Source organism: Aythya marila (assembly GCF_965140915.1).
Source record: "Aythya marila genome assembly, chromosome: 1".
Classification (NCBI taxonomy): Eukaryota; Metazoa; Chordata; class Aves; order Anseriformes; family Anatidae; genus Aythya; species Aythya marila.
The window spans coordinates 144,071,513-144,090,719 of record NC_139042.1 but is presented as its reverse complement, the minus strand read 5'-3'; the positions used below and the strand labels follow the sequence as shown (position 1 = coordinate 144,090,719).

At 46.2% G+C, this 19,207-nt stretch overlaps 1 protein-coding gene across 2 annotated transcripts in view; it reads left to right on the top strand.

Annotated features, from left to right (window-relative positions):
* The first annotated feature begins 6,560 nt into the window (after positions 1-6,560).
* The window catches only part of TMTC1 (transmembrane O-mannosyltransferase targeting cadherins 1), a 155,872-nt gene continuing 143,225 nt past the window's right edge, over positions 6,561-19,207 (top strand). For both annotated transcript variants that reach the window (XM_082770617.1, XM_082770616.1), the window contains exon 1: positions 6,561-7,042. In XM_082770617.1, the coding sequence (XP_082626743.1) occupies positions 6,708-7,042 (335 nt within the window). In that variant the 5' untranslated portion in view covers positions 6,561-6,707. The remainder of the gene's footprint in view (positions 7,043-19,207) is intronic.

The window sequence follows — 19,207 nt, the reverse complement described above, 5'->3', positions numbered from 1 at the left end:
GGTTTATGGCTCTAAGCCTGTTCTTTTCTTCCTTTCATCACTTCTTGAGGGCTCTGGTTTATAGCCTGTCCTCTGTCTTGCTCTGTGCTTAGTCTGCCTTTAGTTTAAGGAGGTTCTGGTAAAATGCACAGATATGCTGGCATCTTGATGACCTGCTGACCTAGATGCCATCTGCGCCTACCATTCTACCATTCCCTCTGGTGCTCTCACAAGTAGATAATCGCTTTCATTCAGAATGGCCTTAATATTTTTATTAAAAATTCCTCAAGCATTGCAACATATTTTATCTGTCCACAGCAGGCTCACAGGAGTGCAGATGAGTGCTGAAGAAGCAAGGATCTCTAGGGAGGGTCCAATTTATCCTGCCTCCAGTTTGAGGGTCATTTAGGTGTATGGTCTGTGGAAACAATGCGGAGAGAAAAGGGAGCACTGAAAAGCTACTCCCGTAATTCCCATCTGCCTCTTTCCTCATTCCACTTTCCCCTGATGCTGCCCTTTACAACTGGCCGCTGAACTGGGGATCCAAATTGTTTCCCTTGAGAAGCTGTGTGGAGTTTTACTGCTTCGATTTTAACTGATCTATTGGCTGCCCGTGAACTTCTCAGAGACTTTGTAAGAACAGCAGCTGGTGCGTGGTGATGTCTGCAGGTGAAAGGCAGGGCTGCGAAACAGCTTTCCAGCCAGCCTAGCACCGGCACTGGTTTAGGTCATTGTAACTGCAGCCGAAAACTTTGCTTTAACACAGCTTGAGCAGCTCGGTACACCTCAGTGTAGAGGTCTAGTGAGAAGAAGCAGCGTCCAGAGTGGCTGATTGATGAATCGTTTTTACCTCAAGTGTTTGTTCAATGTAAACACTAGAAAGTTGAGCACTGTAAAGCAAAAGCGTGTCTGCTTGTAAAACTAAAATCCAAAAAAGTCACCTGGAAAAAAAAAAAAACCATACTCCTTTCTCAATAGCTTTTATGAAAACTTTTACCTTGCTCAAATTACAGGGACTCCATGTGGCTTATTCTACAATATAGTTTTTAATATTTTTACTAAAAATTTATTCCAGCTGTTGGTTATTGTAGAGAGATGAATATTATTATTATACAGAGGAAAATCTTGACTGGACGTGGTGCAGATGTATTCATTTGTAATTTTTCCATCTTAAACCGAAATATTAAAAACTAGATGAAAGAAGAGGGAGATAATTATAACCACTGGCTTCTACTTCATCATGATGAAATTGAGCTTGCTTGGTAATCAGAGAATAAATGTAGAGATTTCCTGATTTTATCTGACTATCTGATTTTATCAGGCCATATGCAGTGACTGCAATTCAATAGAAACTAGGGATGCCAGATCTTTTGTATAAATCAGTTAGTTTTAGGAGAGGACTGCTACTGAGTTCCAGCTCAGAGATGCCCAGAAAACACACACCAGCTGAATCTGAACAGGGGACAAACTTGGGGGCTTCAAACTCCATAATTATTTCAACATACAAACTTCTAGGAGGCAATTACATTGTGAGATGTACAGCCAGCTCTCAAGGCTGAGCACAGAGTCAAGTTAAACTGAGTCAGTTCAGTCCACAGCCAAAAAACCCTCCTTCATCTCACCAAAATCAGATCCTTCTTTGGAATGCAGTGCCTCAGTGCAGTAGCAGTATGGCTCTGGGTGCTGTGCCCAAAGCTTTTTCTTATGCTGCTTTTGACTGCGATGCTCTCAGCAGTTCAGCACCCAACCTCACAGCCACATGGCCATTTACACAGTAAATCATCTCTTTGCACAGTAGGAAGCTTGTGGTACCTGAGTTACTCATGCCCATTTCTCAGGAAAGCCGGCCTTTTAAAACAACTTCTCTCCATCAAGATTGCCACTAAACAACCTCACACTCATCCTGACCTGCTTGCGATGAGAAACAGCCTTCTCACTGATTCTCAAGATTGCAGTCCGGGGCTGTGCACTGTAAGTGAAGGAAATGTTGGGTCATCTGACTCCCTCATCCCCTCAGCCAAAAATGAGACCATCCTGAGCTTTCTGTTTTTCATTTTTGTGGTTCTGAGTCATTAGCTGATTTCCGTGAAGCACATAAAAATTCAACTTATGCCGTTTTGTACTTAATCAGCATTAAATAGATGAACGTTACAGGCGATAACTCTCATGACTCAGGCCCTATAGGCTGCACTTCTCCCTTGCTCTTATGCTATAAAATTGCTCTTTCAGGCAAGGGCAAGACTGAGAGCTGTCTTTGGCTCTGGGAGATGTCTGCAGTGCTTCGAGAGGAAGCAGAAAAGAAAAATACTTTCTCTCTCCACTCCCCATTCCAACGCAAGGCTCCACACCCCCAAATCCAGCACACAGAAATGCTTAGGGGAAGCAGTAATATCCTTAGACGATGAGTGAACCCACTGGAGTAGACTACTGCAGCAGCCTGTGCCATATTCTGCTCGTGCTCTGCTCATGAAGAGCCCCACTATTCTCTTTAGTGGGACTTGTGCCGCCTTTGTATTGTCCCCAACCCTTAAATAGCAAATAACAAGCCCAGGTCACTTTGTAACAGATTGTCCCATGCCTCTTCCCTCTGTCAAATGAAGGATGTTGCTTCTGCTGGGGGGTTTAAAGACCCCGTACAGCCTTGCCCATAGACTAAAGCTTAAACTGGGTCTCTTCAAAGGCAGAAAATGCATTTGTTGTATGAGCTGAAAAAGAGATTCCTGCTAATCCGGTAACAACTATGGTAAGCTTTTCTCCAGCTTGAAATCTCCCGTTTTACACGAGCATGTGAAGCAGGTGACAAACGCATCCAAAAGTGGGTCAGGGAGGATTCTGTTACTCGCCATCTGTGTCAGCGAGGGGAAATGTGCATCCACGTGGCTCCACCAAGTGGTTTGTGTCATGCGTTATCTTCTCGTTGATACTGCTTTGTGAAAACTCGGGGCTTTGTATTTTTGGTACTAATATTTAGCACACTCCATGACTGCCATGGAGAGCGGGTTTATTAGGGGCTTGTGGGCTGAACTGCAGTGCTGCATGCCTGTGAAAATGAAAGGTCATCCAGAGGATATTAGATCTCTTTGTCTCCTAAGGATCACAGGACCAGAACAAAAGTTGCAGGGTACAAAGGGCAAGAAGTTTTCCTCTACTTCTTGCAATACCTCTGGAACTTGCCCGCAGTTGAAAGGGAAAACAAAGCCATAAGAGCTTTCACTGGGTTTTAGGAAGACTCTGCCAAAGACAAACTTTCTGTAGCCTGCATAGACGCAGAAGTAAATCAATATGGCAACATGCAAAGAGGATCATAATTAGGATTGCTCTAGCTCAGTCCAGCACAGTGTTTGATTTCAGCCTCTGTTGCAGAGGCTGAAACTCCTGGGAACTCCAAAGTCCAAATCCTATTTGGCCAAAGAGAGAGATGCCTGCGCTGAACTGCTCGGAGGGGCTCTGGCCCACGTGGGCTGCTGTCTCGCCATGGCTCTTCCAGCACAGATGGCACGCGGGGACTAAATGCCAAACTCAGAGCCAGGTTTTGCAGCACTCCTTCATTTCATTTAAGATGGCAATGCCCTTTAATAGCTGGCAGAGCATGGTGGCTGCCTCATTTTTTTGTTTAGTTTTTGTGGTTGGTTGGTTGTTTTTTTTTTGTTTGTTTGTTTTTTTTATTTTGCTTTTAACAGAATGAACACAATCTGTACCAACCAAAGACTATATGCATAGTAGATACCAAAGATTATATGCATAGCAGATACAGAGTTGCAGCCTGGGGCTATTGAAACGAAATGCAAAACCATTCGGTAACTGACTACAAGCAAAAATCAATTGTACCAGTTACCAAGTGGCTTAGTTTAAAAGTAAAATTATTTGTTCAGACAGCGAGAAACTATTTACATGTTCTACTTTTGAAATTTACCTCTAGCTATGGCCATATGGTAATTTAACTTTTAAATTGTATTTACCGCATTCTTCTACTCTAATCAGTCAGCGCAAAGCCAAACGCGTCAGAAGTCCACGTTTAAGCTTTACACTTAAAACTTCCCCGGCTTCTCTCTGCCTTTGAGCTGTTGCCATCTTCAGATAATAACAGATCAATTGGTGCTCAGCCCTTTGAAGTGCAGCGGTTCAGATGTGTCTGCTGCTGTGTACACCCTGCCTTATGTTTTACTCTGAGTGGAGACTAAACCTTCCTACTTCAGAAGTAGTGAGCTCTGCTCAATTAGCGGAGCAAGGTTTTTGAGCACTGCGTGTAATTAGTTGCGAGGTCTCTAGCTTTACCAGCCTTTTTTTAACAATCTTTTTCCATAGCTGGCACAAAACTTGTGATTCGAACACAGGGAAACAGCCAAATAGCTGGAGTGCTTCAGCTATGATCCCATCATTCAGATTTGCTTTTCTGAGAAGCAATTTGGCTTTACATTTCAGAAGTTGTGACATGGCTACTTTAGGTAAAGAATCAGGGCTTGCAGGAGGGAGAAATGCTCCTCATTAGACCAGATATTTTTGGAAGAGTCAAAGCAGCTTTGGAACAAACCTTCCCACCCCTGGATTCCCTTCTCTCCCTCATTCTCTTCCCCTCCATGCACATGCATGCGTGTATTGACTTAAGACCAAAATACAAGTGGTGAATGTGTGTTCTCCTACCTTCTGAATTCTTACAATTTGCTGTTAGTTTCTTTATAGGTGGTCAGAGATCCTAGAAATAGACAATATTCTTATTTCAGTCTGTGACAACGACTGCTGAGTTACAAGGTAAGGTTTCACACCGTGGATTGAAAGGAAAAGACTGTATTTCAGCAGGTCTTCGTGTTAAGAACAGGCGGTCTTCCTCCGTGTCTGATGTGAGCATTATTTGTCTCTTTCAGACTTCTGAATGAGAGAAGAAAGTGAATATCTGATACATCTTTTCTTCCAGCATGGAGAAGTGGGAGCAGCATCACCTCCTCGTAAAGGAAACTTGACAAATCTGTGTTAACTACACTTCCTGGAAAATGGTTTGATAAGTGTGAAAGAAAATAGGTAAGAAAGGATGTAGGGGTTTTATCCCACTCACGCTCTAGGTTTCCATGCTAGATGAGAGCTGATTGTCAGTGTTAGCGCTCTCCTAAAGACAGCGAGGGCAGAATGAGGCTCTCTCTGTGCTTTCTGGTATCATCAAGCATGGCAGGTTATGAAAGCAAATGGGAAATCACAGCTCTGTATACGAAGCTATGTATTATGTATTCCATGGAGCACGTCTCTTGTACTGTGTGGTGTGCATGTTACTGTTACGAGATAGTGGCATTAAATCCCTTGATTAGAAGTGAGATTTTATAAGCTCTTCATAAGTTACCAACTTAGAGCAGTTAGACCCTTGAGTGCTCAATTTATGCCACAGAAAGTCCCAGTTCTGCCTTTTAGCACGTCTGCAGCAGTGACTTTGTTCCCTGAGAGCTGCTGGGCGCCGGTGGGCTTCAGTACCCCAGCGCCTCTGGAGCTGCTGCTTGTGTCTGTGCCCGGGCAGAGACGCTGCAGTCTGGCTCTGCGTACCCAGGCTTCAAAACCCTGGTGGAAATGAACGCCACCCCACCACAATGAACGGCGTCCCACGCTGGGGAAAGCTCTGGGGAGCCGTCTGCTAAAATTTCATCAGCCACTTAAAGAGAAAGTTTGACTGATGGCCCCGCTTCTGGTGGGGTTTCCTCCCATCCCGGATATAAACACGCTGTCCTGCTCGGAGTTCACTGCTATTCTTAGCCATTACAAAAGTCCAGCTGAAAAGCCTGCTTGCTCTCTGTTGCGCTTGGAAAATACCAGATCCCTCCCTGTGCCAAACAGGCAGGGGGGAAAAGCATTCCTGGGGCGGGCTTGCTTGTGAAAACTTCGCCTGGCTCCTGCTCGGCGTGATCCCACAATGGGGCACGCACACACACACACGGCAGCCTGCTGCCACTCGAGCTGGTGGCGAGCTGCACCACCTTAGCACATCTTTATTTTCAGGAGGAAATTCGGAGTATGCCCATTCACAGAAGTTAGTGGGAGCGTCTTTGCCGAGGAGCGCTGGTGCTCTTTTGGTTATGTAAAGGTGGCTTTATTTAAAGGGTAAGGTAATTAACAGAGCCCTTGTTTTTTGGGTCCGTGGCCACACACCCTTCATTTAGGGGTTAGCAGGTGCTGTGACCGCGTCCTTTCCTTGAGGCACAGCGGCTGGGAGCTGCCACCGGCGGGGCTGTGCAGGCGGCAGGGGTCCCACCCGGCGCACCTCATCCGGGACCGGGGACAGAGCGGAGCGGCCAACTTCCTTGGCACCAAAAACAGCACCCACACCGGGGGTGTGGGGGATTTCTGTGTCCCCAGAGGGGCTGGGACGAAGGCAGCCGGGGGGGTGCCGGCCAAGCGGGGCGCACAGAGCCCCCCGCCGGCAGCGGGCGGGGGTGACAGCACGGCAAGGAGCATGCGTGCGGGGGGGGCAGCAGCGGCAGCAGCAGCAGCAGCAGCAGCAGGAGGAGGAGGAGGAGGAGGAGGAGGAGGAGGAGGAGGAGGAGGAGGAGGGATGGCGCGGGGAGGCGGCCGCTGTTTATCTGCGGGCGGGCCGGCTGCGCCCCGGCAGAGCGCGAGTGGCCGCCGGCGGTGCCGGTGCCGGTGCCGGTGCCGGTGGCGGTGCCGCCCCGCAGCATGCGGCCGCCGCTGCCCTCCCGCACCGCGGCTGCGGAGGGCCCGGGGGTGGCGGCTCGGCGCCCCGCACCCGCACCATGGTGACGGGAGCGGCGCCGGGGCTCCGCTACCGGGAGCGGGACCGGGAGCGAGCCCCAGCCCCAGCCTCAACCCCAACCCCGGCCCCGGTGCCCGCAGCGGGCAGGAAAGCGGCGGCGGCGGCGGCGGCGGTGGCGGGGCTGTGCGCCCTGTGCTACGGCAACGCGCTGCCGGGGGAGTTCGTGCACGACGACGTCTGGGCCATCGTCAACAACCCCGACGTGAGGGCGGCCGCCCCGGTGGCCGCCGCCTTCGCCAACGACTTCTGGGGCAAGCGGATGGCGGAGAACACCAGCCACAAGTCCTACCGGCCCCTCTGCGTCCTCAGCTTCAAGTAAGGGCGCGGGGAGTTGGCGAGGAGTTTGGGTGTGAGGGGAATAAAAGAAGTTTGGGCAGCGGCGCGGTGGCTGAGGGCGGCTGCGCTGGTCCCAGGAGGGAAACCAAGAGCTGCCCTCATCCCCTTAAAAGAGGGGAGTCTGTAGCAGCCCATCGCAGTTACGGGTGGGCTGGTCTGTGGTGCACTGACTTATTCTCTTCTTGCTTTATTCTGGGGTGACACAAATGCCGGTGAGTGTGTGCCACGCTTTAATATTTAAAAATGATTGTGCCGAGGAAGCAATGCAGCTGGGGGATGCTCGGCGCTGGGGTCCCGCTCGTCAGCGATCGGCCGCTGCTCCTTGCAGAGCCGTGGCAGGAGTAAGGGACAAACTGTGCAGGCGGCGAGAAGTACGCCAGGAGGAGCTGTTAGTGGTAGGCTCAGCCGAGTGAACTATCCCTGCAAATACCTGGCGCTTATAGATAGCGTTTCCATGCACGCTCTGAAAGTAGCGTGCGTCTGGAGGGCAGGAGCAGTCGAGGGGACTCGGGCATCCCTTCGGTGCTCCGTGTGTTGGAAGGGCAAGTTGCATGTTCTCCGGCTGAAATAGCCCTGGGAAAGCAAAACCGAGCAGCGCGGACACTCGTGAGCTGGGTAGCCCAGGACAGACTTTGCAAGTTCTCCTTGGGCAGTGCTAAGCAGGTTTCTGCAGAGAGCAATGGGACACAGGCAGCCCCGGGCAGAGCTGGCTCTGTGCCTGCCGAATGCCTTCTCCATCAGGTGCTCAGCCGGAGCGTTGCAGTGTGGGCAGCAGTCTGATTAATGCATCCCTCCCTCCCGCAGCACATCCCTGAGCAATCTGAGAGGTGAGCAAACCTGGACGGGTCGCTGCTGGCTGCACTGCTCGCTGTAGTGCTGCTGGGCTCGGCCACGGAGATCGGGTTGCAGGATGGAGTTAAGTTATGCTAACTAGCAACGAGTCTTAAACTTTAATAACGGAATGGAAACTCAGTGCTTTAGCTCCCGTTTATGTGTCTTGACTCTGAACTGGTTTACCCTTTATTAACTAAAGGAAGGAGGGGGGGGGGGAGAAAAAGATGAAGTGCTGTCCCTGTCTAGTCCTTTTAGGAAATCAGTGAGACTCAATTTTCTGAGCAAGACTTCATCCTCAAGTGCTTATTATTATAATAAGCATACAGCACCATACAGCTAAAACCTAGGGTGAAAGGCAAAGTCATTTGTTCACTGGTTGGCATTGCGTTTGGAATAACGAAGGAATAATGTTTATCTTCCTTGGCTGCAGAGGAAGGTTATTTCCACTGTGTCCCAAATATCCTTCCAGCCCTCTGGTTTCCACATTCTTCCCACTTCATATCTACCAGCCGGGTGTCAGAGGAAGACGTTAAGATCCTTGAAACCCAGCGCTTAAAGCAGGGTGCAGCGAGTTCTTGCCAAGCGATGCTGAGCCTGTGGCTGAGCTGCGTGCTGCCTGCCTGAGCCATGCCTTGCCCAGCACGATGTTACTGGCTGTGCTCTGTCCTCCTGCAGGAAGAAAAAAGATTTACCCTGCTGGCTGTAAAAGGCTCAGCAGAAAAAAGTCTTTTAACAAAAAGTTGAAATGAATGTAGTTTATTAATATCTTGTTAGGATTTAGTGCATCTGTGTAGGGTGCTTGAGCAAGTTTTGTGACGTGCATTACAGGATCTTGCTGAAGATGGGGATTGGGGACTAATATATATTTCTTTTTGCTGTGCCAGTTTGGTCAAATCCAAGACATTTTAATAATAGTGTGATTCTTTACACCTTCTTGGTTGTTTTCCTTTTGTGGCCTGACATTTTTGCCTGAAAGACTTGTTTTGAATCTTGCTGTAATAAAGATTTTAAAAAATAAAAAATCTGGGAGATCTCCAAACTGCATGCACAGAACAGATGTGAAGGGTGGGCTGAAATGTATGTCTACAGATCCATGAGTCTACAGAAACTTGGTCTCAATCTCTTTTTTTGTCCTTCCTAGCTGTAAAAGAGGAAAGACTCAGGATTCCCTGTGGACTTTTCAGTGGGCTAGGCATATCTTTCATATATACTACATATTCTTGAAATGATCTCAATTAAAAGAATTTATCACTTCTCTGTCAAAAAAAAATCTTGACTAGACATTGATGAAATTTTGTAACTGTAGTTCGGGATCCTGTCCTTATTGGAAATCTTAAATGACAGTCCTAATTCCAGTAGACTAATGCTCTGGAGCCAAATAGTGAAAAGAGCTGAAGTATTTGACATTATTCACAACGGATCTGTCAGAATGAATGATTAGAGGAAAATATGAGTGGCCTGTGTTACTAGAACTGTTAAGCAAAACTTAAAATATTCACAGAACCGCTACATTTCGTGTGTGTGTGGGCTAACATCAGAAGGGGGAAAAGCCTGCACATGAACCATTGAATTAAATATTGTTTACTTTGTGCCTTTGAACTTCTCTCACCTTTTCTCCTGACTTTAATATGTGAAGAAGTGTTGAAACTAGTTGGTTCAGAGACATTCTTGTTGTACTTGGGTAACTGCTAGGTGACAGGTCCAGCAGACCAAAGGAACTGATACGATAGGCAATGGCTTTGCTTAGTCCATAGGAAAAACTTACTTTGTGCTCTCCTTTCCAGTGCTGTCACTCAGAGATGTTTATCTCCAGCTATGTTCTCCTCCAAGAAGTGATTCAATACACTTCTTTTTAAAGAAGGCAGCTTTTTGGACTCAAGATATAGTATTTCTTGGTACCTTCCATAGAAAATGTTAAGATGATGGGGGGGAAGAACTGCCAGCTATATAATTCACTCAGCATTTTATATTTAAACTGGGTGCTCTCTGTCTTGCACCTTGTCTCCACTAACAGAAGTTTGGTGAATCATTTATTCCCTTAATAGCACTTAAGTTATTCCTTGGTTCCAGTGGTTTTGCAAAAATACTTCTACTGTTGAAGCAGAAGGTGAATTCCTCAGTACCACCTCCTTCTCCCTCTCTCTCTTGTCTTTCAAATCCCCATTGGGGTAGATTTTCATCACAGAAGCAAGCAGGTGATCGACATTTGATGTAGTCAGCAAGACAGCAGACTTAGCCTAAAGGTGTCCAATGGTTGGAGATTGTGAGAACAAATCTTTTATTATAAAGGCAAATGCCAAGGTTTAAAGACTCTTAATCAGACCAGCCTGCTGGTTTTCCATGTGGTTGGGCAGAGGTCTGGGAGAAGAGGCTCTGTCCACCTGGCCTCTTTGGCAGTGGGGTGGAAGGCACAGCCTGGACACAGCAGAAGGCAGATGCTAGTGAAGGAAGTGCCACATGACCCCAAATGACAGCTCACCAGAGGCAAAAGGCTGGTGGAAATCAAAAAAATCAAATTAAAAAAAAAAATAATCCTCTGCTTACTGCTGACTGCAGAATAGATGACCCACCAGCTCTGCCTGCAGAGGCTGCTAGTTGGTGATGGCTTGAGTAGCACGCACATCTAGGGAATAAATGGGATCCTTCAGCAACAGTTCAGAACACTGTGTGGGCACTGCAAGCCTAATGTAAGACTACCAATGGCTTCAGATCAAAGCCTGAAGTTACTGTGAGCTTGGGTTAGATGTAAATATACAGCCAAAGAGCGAATTATTTCAATAACTCACTGCCAGCCTTCTGATCTATCTAGTTGCCTACAGCTGATCCTTCTGTTTTTTCAGCTGTATCAATGGCATGAGTTTCAAGGACAGGCAGCTTAAGAAAAACAACCAGGGGAAGAAAAAAGATCTTAGATTTTATTTGTTCTTGATTTAATGGTATATTACATTTTGACATAATAGGGTAATATAGAGAGCTATAATGTGTCAGGTTAAATATACATTGCACAAGTGTTTTCTTCACTCTGTACATCTATATTAGGGCAATATCACGATGCTTAAGATTATATCAGTATTTCTTCCGTACAGCTTAGTCTAATATTGCTGCCCTAGCTACAGCAATCACTCTCCATACTGAGACTGTGATGCGTGCCATGAAATCGATGCAGTGTTGGTGTAGCCACAATGGGCTGAAGTTACAAGTGAGCTGAAGTTTGTGAAGAGAGGCAGCTGCTTGTATGAGGCCAGTTTGGTGTTGTAATTGGAATATATGGACACATTTCTAAACACATAAGCCTTTATTCTGACTGAGAGCGGGCGGTGTTGCTGCCGTTTTAGATCTGGGAAAGGGTGTGTGTGCCTCAAAGCTTGGCTTTTTCCAGCTGTGGAATTGCTCATATGAAGCCGATGTACAGAAGATCTTTCTTTCTCTCTACCGCATTGAAGATAATTATTGTTTTGAAATAGAAGGGGTAAGCTAGAACTGAATGGCAAATGCAGTACTGTGTGTCCAGTTTTCTTTCTTTTGGCTGCAGGTAATGGGCTGTGCCCCTCCAGGGGGACCAGCAGGGTCTCTTGGGCTCCATGGAAGGAGACTGCTCCTGAAGCCCAGTGTTCTTGGGATGGCTTTGGAGACCTCAGGACAGGGGGAAGGCCAGGAGCTGTGGGATGGCACTGTAAGCTGCTGCCTGGGGAGGGAGCGGGGAGCAGCCCGGCAGGCCTCCAGGCTGCATGGAGGCTGCAGGCCCCGCTGCCAAGCCCACAAGCGGGAATCAGCCCTCAGCACACTGTGGGATGGGGGGGGGGGGGGAGATGCATACAAAATGTGTGTGGCCTTTGTCTAGTCACAAAATCTTCTCTGTGGCTAAGACTCGTAACAAAATTTGTCTCTCTTGAATCGAAAAGCCTCTTATTTTGAGGGGAAGCATTCACAAAAAGGCCCAGGCAGGTTCTCCTCAAAGATCTGTCTGAGGTGAATCCAGACACATCTGTGTTTGCTGCTTTTGTCATTGGTGCTTTGCCTGTTAAACACCTACTGATTCCTGGGGATTTTCTCTCATCCGGCATCCAATTCCTCTTGCACCAATGTCACCCTTAATTTTCTTTTGTTTTCTCTTACCTAAAAGGCTCAGCTTTGGAGCAGCCTCCTTCCCCACAGGAGTATCCCTGTCAATGCTCTTTAGAGTCCATGAAAATAAAGTGCTCTGGCTGCTGCTGGTTAGCTAAAGGCATTTCTCTGCATTTACTCACTGTGTTTCTGACTGCTTTCCTAGGCTTTCTCATTTATTGTCTCTCAGAGTTAAAAGAGAGAAGTGTTGCTCTGTTTTCATGCACTACACTTGGTTTTCTCCTTGCTTCAATATCAATTAAAATGGCATTTCTTGGGTAGCTTGAGCTTTGGTAATCTTTTGATTACCAAAGTTATTTCAAAATTGGTGAAAAACTCTCGTATCCAGTTTGAAATGTGCTCTTAATTAGGCCTAAAAACTTCATACTAGATCTGTTAGTAGCATTTTCTCTTCTTGATGAATGACTGTCCCAGCTAGGTTCTGGAATACATCTCATCCCTTACCCCTGCTGCACTTGGAAGAGGACTGCTGAGGTTAAAACATCTGAGTCATTCACCCGTAGTGCTATCAAACCCTGGGACATATTTTATTCTCTTGCTGTACTTTTGGAAAACAGCACGGACTACACAGCATCACAGCCTCTTTTATATATCGTAGTGGTCTGGTTGATAGTGGGGTGAGGAAGAGTTTTGAGAGATGTTCATTTCTTTCTCTATGTTGCTGTTGCAGAGATGATAGTTAAGCACAGTGTTGAAGGCAAACTCTATTTTGTTCTTAATCTGGGTAAAATGACACTGTTGGTTTGTAAATTGCCAGTCTTTTTTTTTTTTTTTTTTTTTTTTTTTTTTTTTTTGGTTATCCCAGACTGTTTGTGGAGATGGCTTGAAAGCCAGGTGAATGGTACATTCAGTATTCTTAATGCAGGAGTGTCAATACCCACATCCTAGTGTTTCACTAGGAAAAATTTCTGCTCTAACATATTTGCCACTTCCAAGGTGCTGTTGCTTCTCAGTCTAATTGTGATTTCTGTTTTCTTTTTCGAGCCCTGCTGGAAAGCAATAACCTGCTTTGAATGCCAACACTTAACTCTTGTGAGCTCTTATAAGTGATGGCTGTGCTCTAAGGGAATTGCTATAGCTTGGGAACTGATACGGCCTCTGTGTTCTCACCCATCCCCATTATAGAAAATTGGGTAACAAACCATTTAAGCCTTATTGTCCATTTAATTCTGAGGCATTGTACAGTACTATGAAAAGATTACCAGTGCAAAGTGCTGCTTCACCAGGGGATTCTGCTGTGCTTGCACTGGCCATCGTGTGAACACTGCTGCAAACGGGGCTGATTTTCTTTTTACTGTTGCAGGTTTTTCTTTAATCTTTGAGCTGTTTCCACGTAGAACTTCAGCCGCTGTTGCCACTGATGCAGCTGCACTGTTTTTGGAGTACAGATGCTCATTTTCCTGGCACACAATAGACGCATCTGTGGCAATTATGAGATCTCACTGTGCACTGAAATCATGCATTAGTTTACATAAAGTTTGTCATATGTGTCACACGAATCTAAAAGGAAAGGAAGATCATAGGAAACTTAATCTATTCTTGTATGTTAGATAAAATCATATAAATCTGCATGTGAGCCTTCCTCTGTAAAAACTGTGGGGGTTTTATGAGGTGTGGGATGCTCTGAGAGTTTCCATTGTGTTACTTGCTATAACAAATTACCATTATTATTCTGTGCATTTCTATTTTGTAACATGTTGTGTTTTTTGTTAGTCTGTTCAAAATAATAAAACAGATTAAACTAAACTAGAGCTGCCCAGGGATAATGATCAAGTCTATAAAAAAAAGAAACTCTCCAATTATGGTTTACGGTATTATTAAATCATGAGAGGCCTCAAAAAAAAAGGTTGAATGAGTCTTTGTGTGTACAAGTGGATAACAAGCACTACGTTAGAGCCCAAGGGTGCTGGTGGTTATGTGTAACTGGCTTTGAATTGGGATGTGTGGTGAACCCTTGCTCTTGTGGCTTAGGCCCCTTTGGTTCCAGGTCTGTGAGGCTGGAGTTGCTGAACCCCGGTTGATTTCCAGGCCCTCTGTGTGGTGATTTGCCTACCCAGGGGGAGGTGTCACCACTGCCTGACATCTCCCGGGTGGGTGTCCTTGGCAGGAAAGTAGCACGGTGTGCAGACTGCTCCCTGGGCCTGCACCAACCTGTGGCTGGGGAAGTCCATGTGGCACTTTGTCCTAGAGTGGAGGAAAGGAAAAGCTGCCATAGGTAGTGAAGCAAACTACGCCAAAACCAAGGACTGTGTGCACTATACTCTTCCTGCAAAACAAAAATTAAGGGATTTCCTTGTTAGGGCACATACCTCTTCTTCTGGTATACCTCCTGCTCTGGCATGCAGTTTGGCAGTACTCTGCCTTGGGTGTGACACTAAACCACACATACTGCAACACTCGGCCACAAGGGCTGGTGTTGGGACCAGGGTCTGTGCTTGAAGACATGTTAGTACAGTCTGCTCCCCTTCAGGGGGGTGTGAGCAGTGCTGGGGCTTCTGTACTGATTTTTTTTGCTTGGTGGTGGCTTAAATACTTGACGATGTCACCTGGTATCTTTGGTGTACATGTTTTTCTCCTTTCCTCTGTGCCTTTTGAAGGTCTTTGTGTTTGAACTGCCATTCACCACTTCTCAGGAGGCTTAGTGCACTCTTCACCTTCAGGAACTCTTCCAGTAGAGATGTTGAGACAGTGCCAAACTCTTATTCCATGAGTGGTTCATGAGGAGCTCCCCTGAGGAAAGATCTTGTCTGACATGGTGTCTCCCCTTCCTAGTGTCTCCATTCCTTGGAGTGTGTTCACTTGCTTTATTCAGCCCTGTATCTTTGCAATATTATTTGAAAATACCTGTCTGGTCAGACAGAAGCAGTCAGTTCAAAAAGTTTGGCCAGCCCATCTGGACTTCTAGCTATGTGCTCTACCACGTCTGTCATCTTCTAGCCCATAGAATCATTAAGGTTGGAAAAGACCTTCAGGATCATCTGGTCCAACCATCCCCTACCACCAATGTCACTCACTAACCCATGTCCCCAAGCACCATGTCCAGCCTTTCCTTGAACACCCACAGGGATGGCGACTCCACCACCTCCATGGGCAACTAGTCCCAGTGCCTGACTGCTCTTTCTGAGGAGAAATGTCTCCTCATTTCCAGCCTGAACCTCACCTGGCCAACTTGAGGCCATTCCCTCTAGACCTGTCACTAGTGTAGGAATAGAAATGTTGTTTTTGCAGAGTTACATTGTTTAGAAGGAGGGAATGTGGTACTGAGATATGCTTACAGTGATAAGAAAAGTTTAGCAGGCGACCTTGTAAAATGCAGACAATCAGACTCCTTAGGACAATTAGGTGAAAATCACGGTGTCAAGTCAAGTCAGATAAGTGAAGAAACATTACCACTTCAAGCAGTAAAAATGTCAAAAGAAATTTGAAATTTAACAGGCCGGCGACTGAAGGCCATGCATTGTTTGTGAAGCATCAGATAGATTGTGAATCTGGATTACCCACTCAGTGGGGAAACAGGGGAGGGTCCTGCCATAAAAAGGTATATAAACTGTGTTTTGGAACTAGTAGATGCGCTCTCTCCTGCTTGTGGGGCGCCCGCCATTGCAATCGCGAATAAATTACTACTTCACTGAGATCCTCGCCTGAGCCTAAGTTATTGGCTACGGAGTGTTTCTCACAATTTGGGGGCTCGTCCGGGAGCCAGTCACCTACTGGGGAGCCCCACCGCCGCAGCAGCAGGAAGGCATGCCCCGCTGATTTCAGCGGTCCTGTGCATCGACGGTGGCGGTTCTGCGGAAAGCTGACAGAGGGCCCGAGACTGGTTAAAGAGGCAGGATCCGTGAAGTAGTGGGGAAAGGAAGAAGGTAGGCACTCCGGGTTTTTAAGAATCGATCCGGTAACTCTGTGCACAGACCAAGGTAAGAAATATTAAGTATTGCCTTGGGGGTCGGGTGATCTGGTGTATGGTAAGCCCTTGCACGGGGAAGTGCTGGCACTACACCAGGGGAATCTGGTGTACGGTAATCCTTGCACGGGGAAGTGCTTGGAAGTACACCAGGGAATCTGGTAAACTCAGGTGTGCGGTAACGCTGGCACGGGGAAGTGCTTGGCGGTACACCCCCATCTTTCAGTACGTTGGTGTGTGGTACACTGCAGAAGGGAAATTTCTGTAGCACATACTGGCGAGGGTTAGGAAAGATGGGAAGTACGAGTTCCAGGGAATCTGGTAAACTCATAGGTGTGCGGTAACGCTGGCACGGGGAAGTGCTTGGCGGTACACCCCCATTTTTCAGTACGTTGGTGTGTGGTACACTGCAGAAGGGAAATTTCTGTAGCACATACTGGCGAGGGTTAGGAAAAATGGGAAAATATGAGTTCCAGGGGACAGGGAGATATCCCTGGGGGAGTGCCTACTAATAGTTCTTCCTGAAAAATGATAAGAAATTGGAAACATAATCCCAAAATTAGAGGGATTGTAAAAGAAAAGTAATTAAAAAAAAAAAAAAAAAAAAAAAAAAAGGGTTAAATATTGTGTATCAGTCTGGACAAAACAATCAATTAAGGAAACAGCAGTATTTTGGCCAAAATACGGGTCTGATGAAAATTCAGGCTTTAAATTTATGTGTAAACAATAAGATTCCTTTTTCAGAGAAGGAGCCAAGTTATGCTCCCTATAATCTTAATATTGAACTGGTGGCAGCAGCAGTCACTCCAGGAAGGGAGACAGGGACTGTAATTAACACTGTCCCTAAAGAAGGATCGTACTCTACGCTCTGGCAAGAATTAGAACAAGGTAGAAGATATGTTGAGAATTTTGCCTTCCCTGATACTAACAGTACTAACACTAACTGTGTATCCTCTTAGGTGAACTACCCCCTCCTCCTTACCAGCAGAGAGGTTAGGACTTTTTAAGAAGGAGAGGAAGTCTTTATTCAAGGACCCCAACAGCCTAGCTGAACAATTAGACCAGTTCCTACGACCTGATTTATACTCTTGGGGGAGGGAATTATGTCTATAAGTATGTTGTTTACAGGGAAAGAAATGGGAATGATCAGGAGGAGAGCTGCTATACAAGAATGGGAAAGAGCTCATCCTCCAGGACCAGGGGTAATACCGGCAGGGCAGAAATACCCACTTGCCAATCCTGGCTGGAATAATAATAGTGTGCAACACAGAAATTATATGAGAGACTTAGTGTCAGAATGAGAAAGTACTTGGGGATGAGACCTGAGGACCCAGTATCCCAAGGGCTCTTGAAAGTTCATTGTGTAATTAAAGCCTGGCAAAATACGCAGAAAATGCTTCAGAAGGTGGGGGGAATGTAGTGAACAGTCACTGGGGGACCCTCCTGCGGGAGGCCCTGGAGGGGTGTGTCTGGAGGGGAGATAAGAAGGGAAAAAAAAAAAAAAAAAAGAAAAAAAAAAAAAAAAAAAGATCGAAACTAATGGTATTGACAGTGCAGCGGGTAGTGAGGCAGAGGGTTGGAGAAAGATGAAGAAAATCTTCAGGGGGAGTCAGGGCCAGGATGGAAAGGAGAGGAAGAGAGATGAAGGAATGGCAGGCAAAGAGGGCTGCCTGTGTTGTGGCCCGAGTCCTAGCAGAGACAGGCTTTGATAAGATGTTTTAAGTGTGGCCAGGCTGGCCACTTCGAATGGGAATATCGGGAGTGGAAGAAGGAGGAAAGAAGGAAAATGGGATGAAATATGCTATATTGATATGTTGTTTCAGTATCTTGGAGGGAAAAGGTATGGAATTAAGTTGGACCCTGACTGAGCCTTTGGTGCTGGTATTAGAAAAGTACAGGCTGGAAAAAGATAAAGGAAGTGTTAAAAGAGTTGCTGAAGGTGTTAAAGGTGTGGCATGTAATATTTAACAGAGCTGTTTGAAGTTGAATGAGCAGGGAAAGAGGATGTAGGCATTATCTAAGTAACAGTCTAGAAGTTATGGTATATTTGCATATTTGCTGTGGTGTTTGTTCAGTTTTCCAAGCACCGGGGAGGGGGGAACAGCCTGCTCCACCAGGGGCCTCTCCAGCGGCCGCAGGGGGGGCTTCGGCTCCAGTGCCTGGAGCTCCTCCTCCCCCTCCTTCTGCACTGACTTTGGTGTCTGCGGGGGGGTTTCTCGCTCTCCCAACTGCTGTTGAGCAGCAGGTTTTTGTTTGTTTCTTTGTTTGTTTGTTTTCGTGGATGTGCTCTCACAGAGGCACGGACTGTGTTGCTCATGGCTTGGCTCTGGGCAGCAGTGGGCCCCTTAGGGCCAGATGAAATTGTCCCTTATCTACCACGGGGAGGCTTCCGGGGTTTTTTTTCTCACGGGGGCTGCCACTGCAGTTTCCCACCCCCCTGCTCACAGCCCCCGAACCTTGCCATCAAACCTAATACACTGGGGAACAGCTAGGTCATTACTGACCTGTAAAGTATCAGGGATTAAATTAACTAATGAAACCCTAAAAAGTGGGGCTGGGATAACAGTGCCACTTTGGGGGGGATACCAAGCTGAGACTAGGGGATAAAATGATCACTGGGTAATTATTGTATGTACCCAAGGCAAGGACTAATTTGTTGGGAAGGGATTTGATGATTAAATTGGGCATTCAAATAGTAAATTGTTAGACTGGAATAACAGCGTTATTAATGGAGTGCTCTCTGGCCCTGAGAGCAAACATACATGTATATTCACCTCTGACTGGAAAGACCCTGAAATGGGGGCGGAAGCAACAATATAGGTGGACAATTTTACCTCAGGGGTTTACAGGGACACCTATCTATTTGGGTAAGATCTAAAAAAAAAAAAAAAAGAAAAAAAAAAAAAGAGATTTTGGAGCAATTACAACCTCCCAAGGAGGTATTAATGTTAACAAATATGTGGATCGTTTTCTATTGTCAGGACAGGAGAAAAGAGTTGTGAAGGAAGCTACTAACAAGCTATTCAACTTTCTGGGAAAGCAGGGCTTGGGAGTATTAATAAATAAATAAATAAATAAATTACAATACGGAGAAAGAGAAGTCAGGTATTTAAGGCATCTAATGTCTGAAGGAAAACAGAATAAATGCAGAGAGGATTCAGGGAATTGTTGAAAATTAAGAAAGAACTAAAAAGTTTTAAAAGAAAGATTTTTTTTAAGGAATCAGGAGCCATGAAGTCTGAAGGAAAATCGATACTCCCTGATGGGAGAGAAATGCTGAA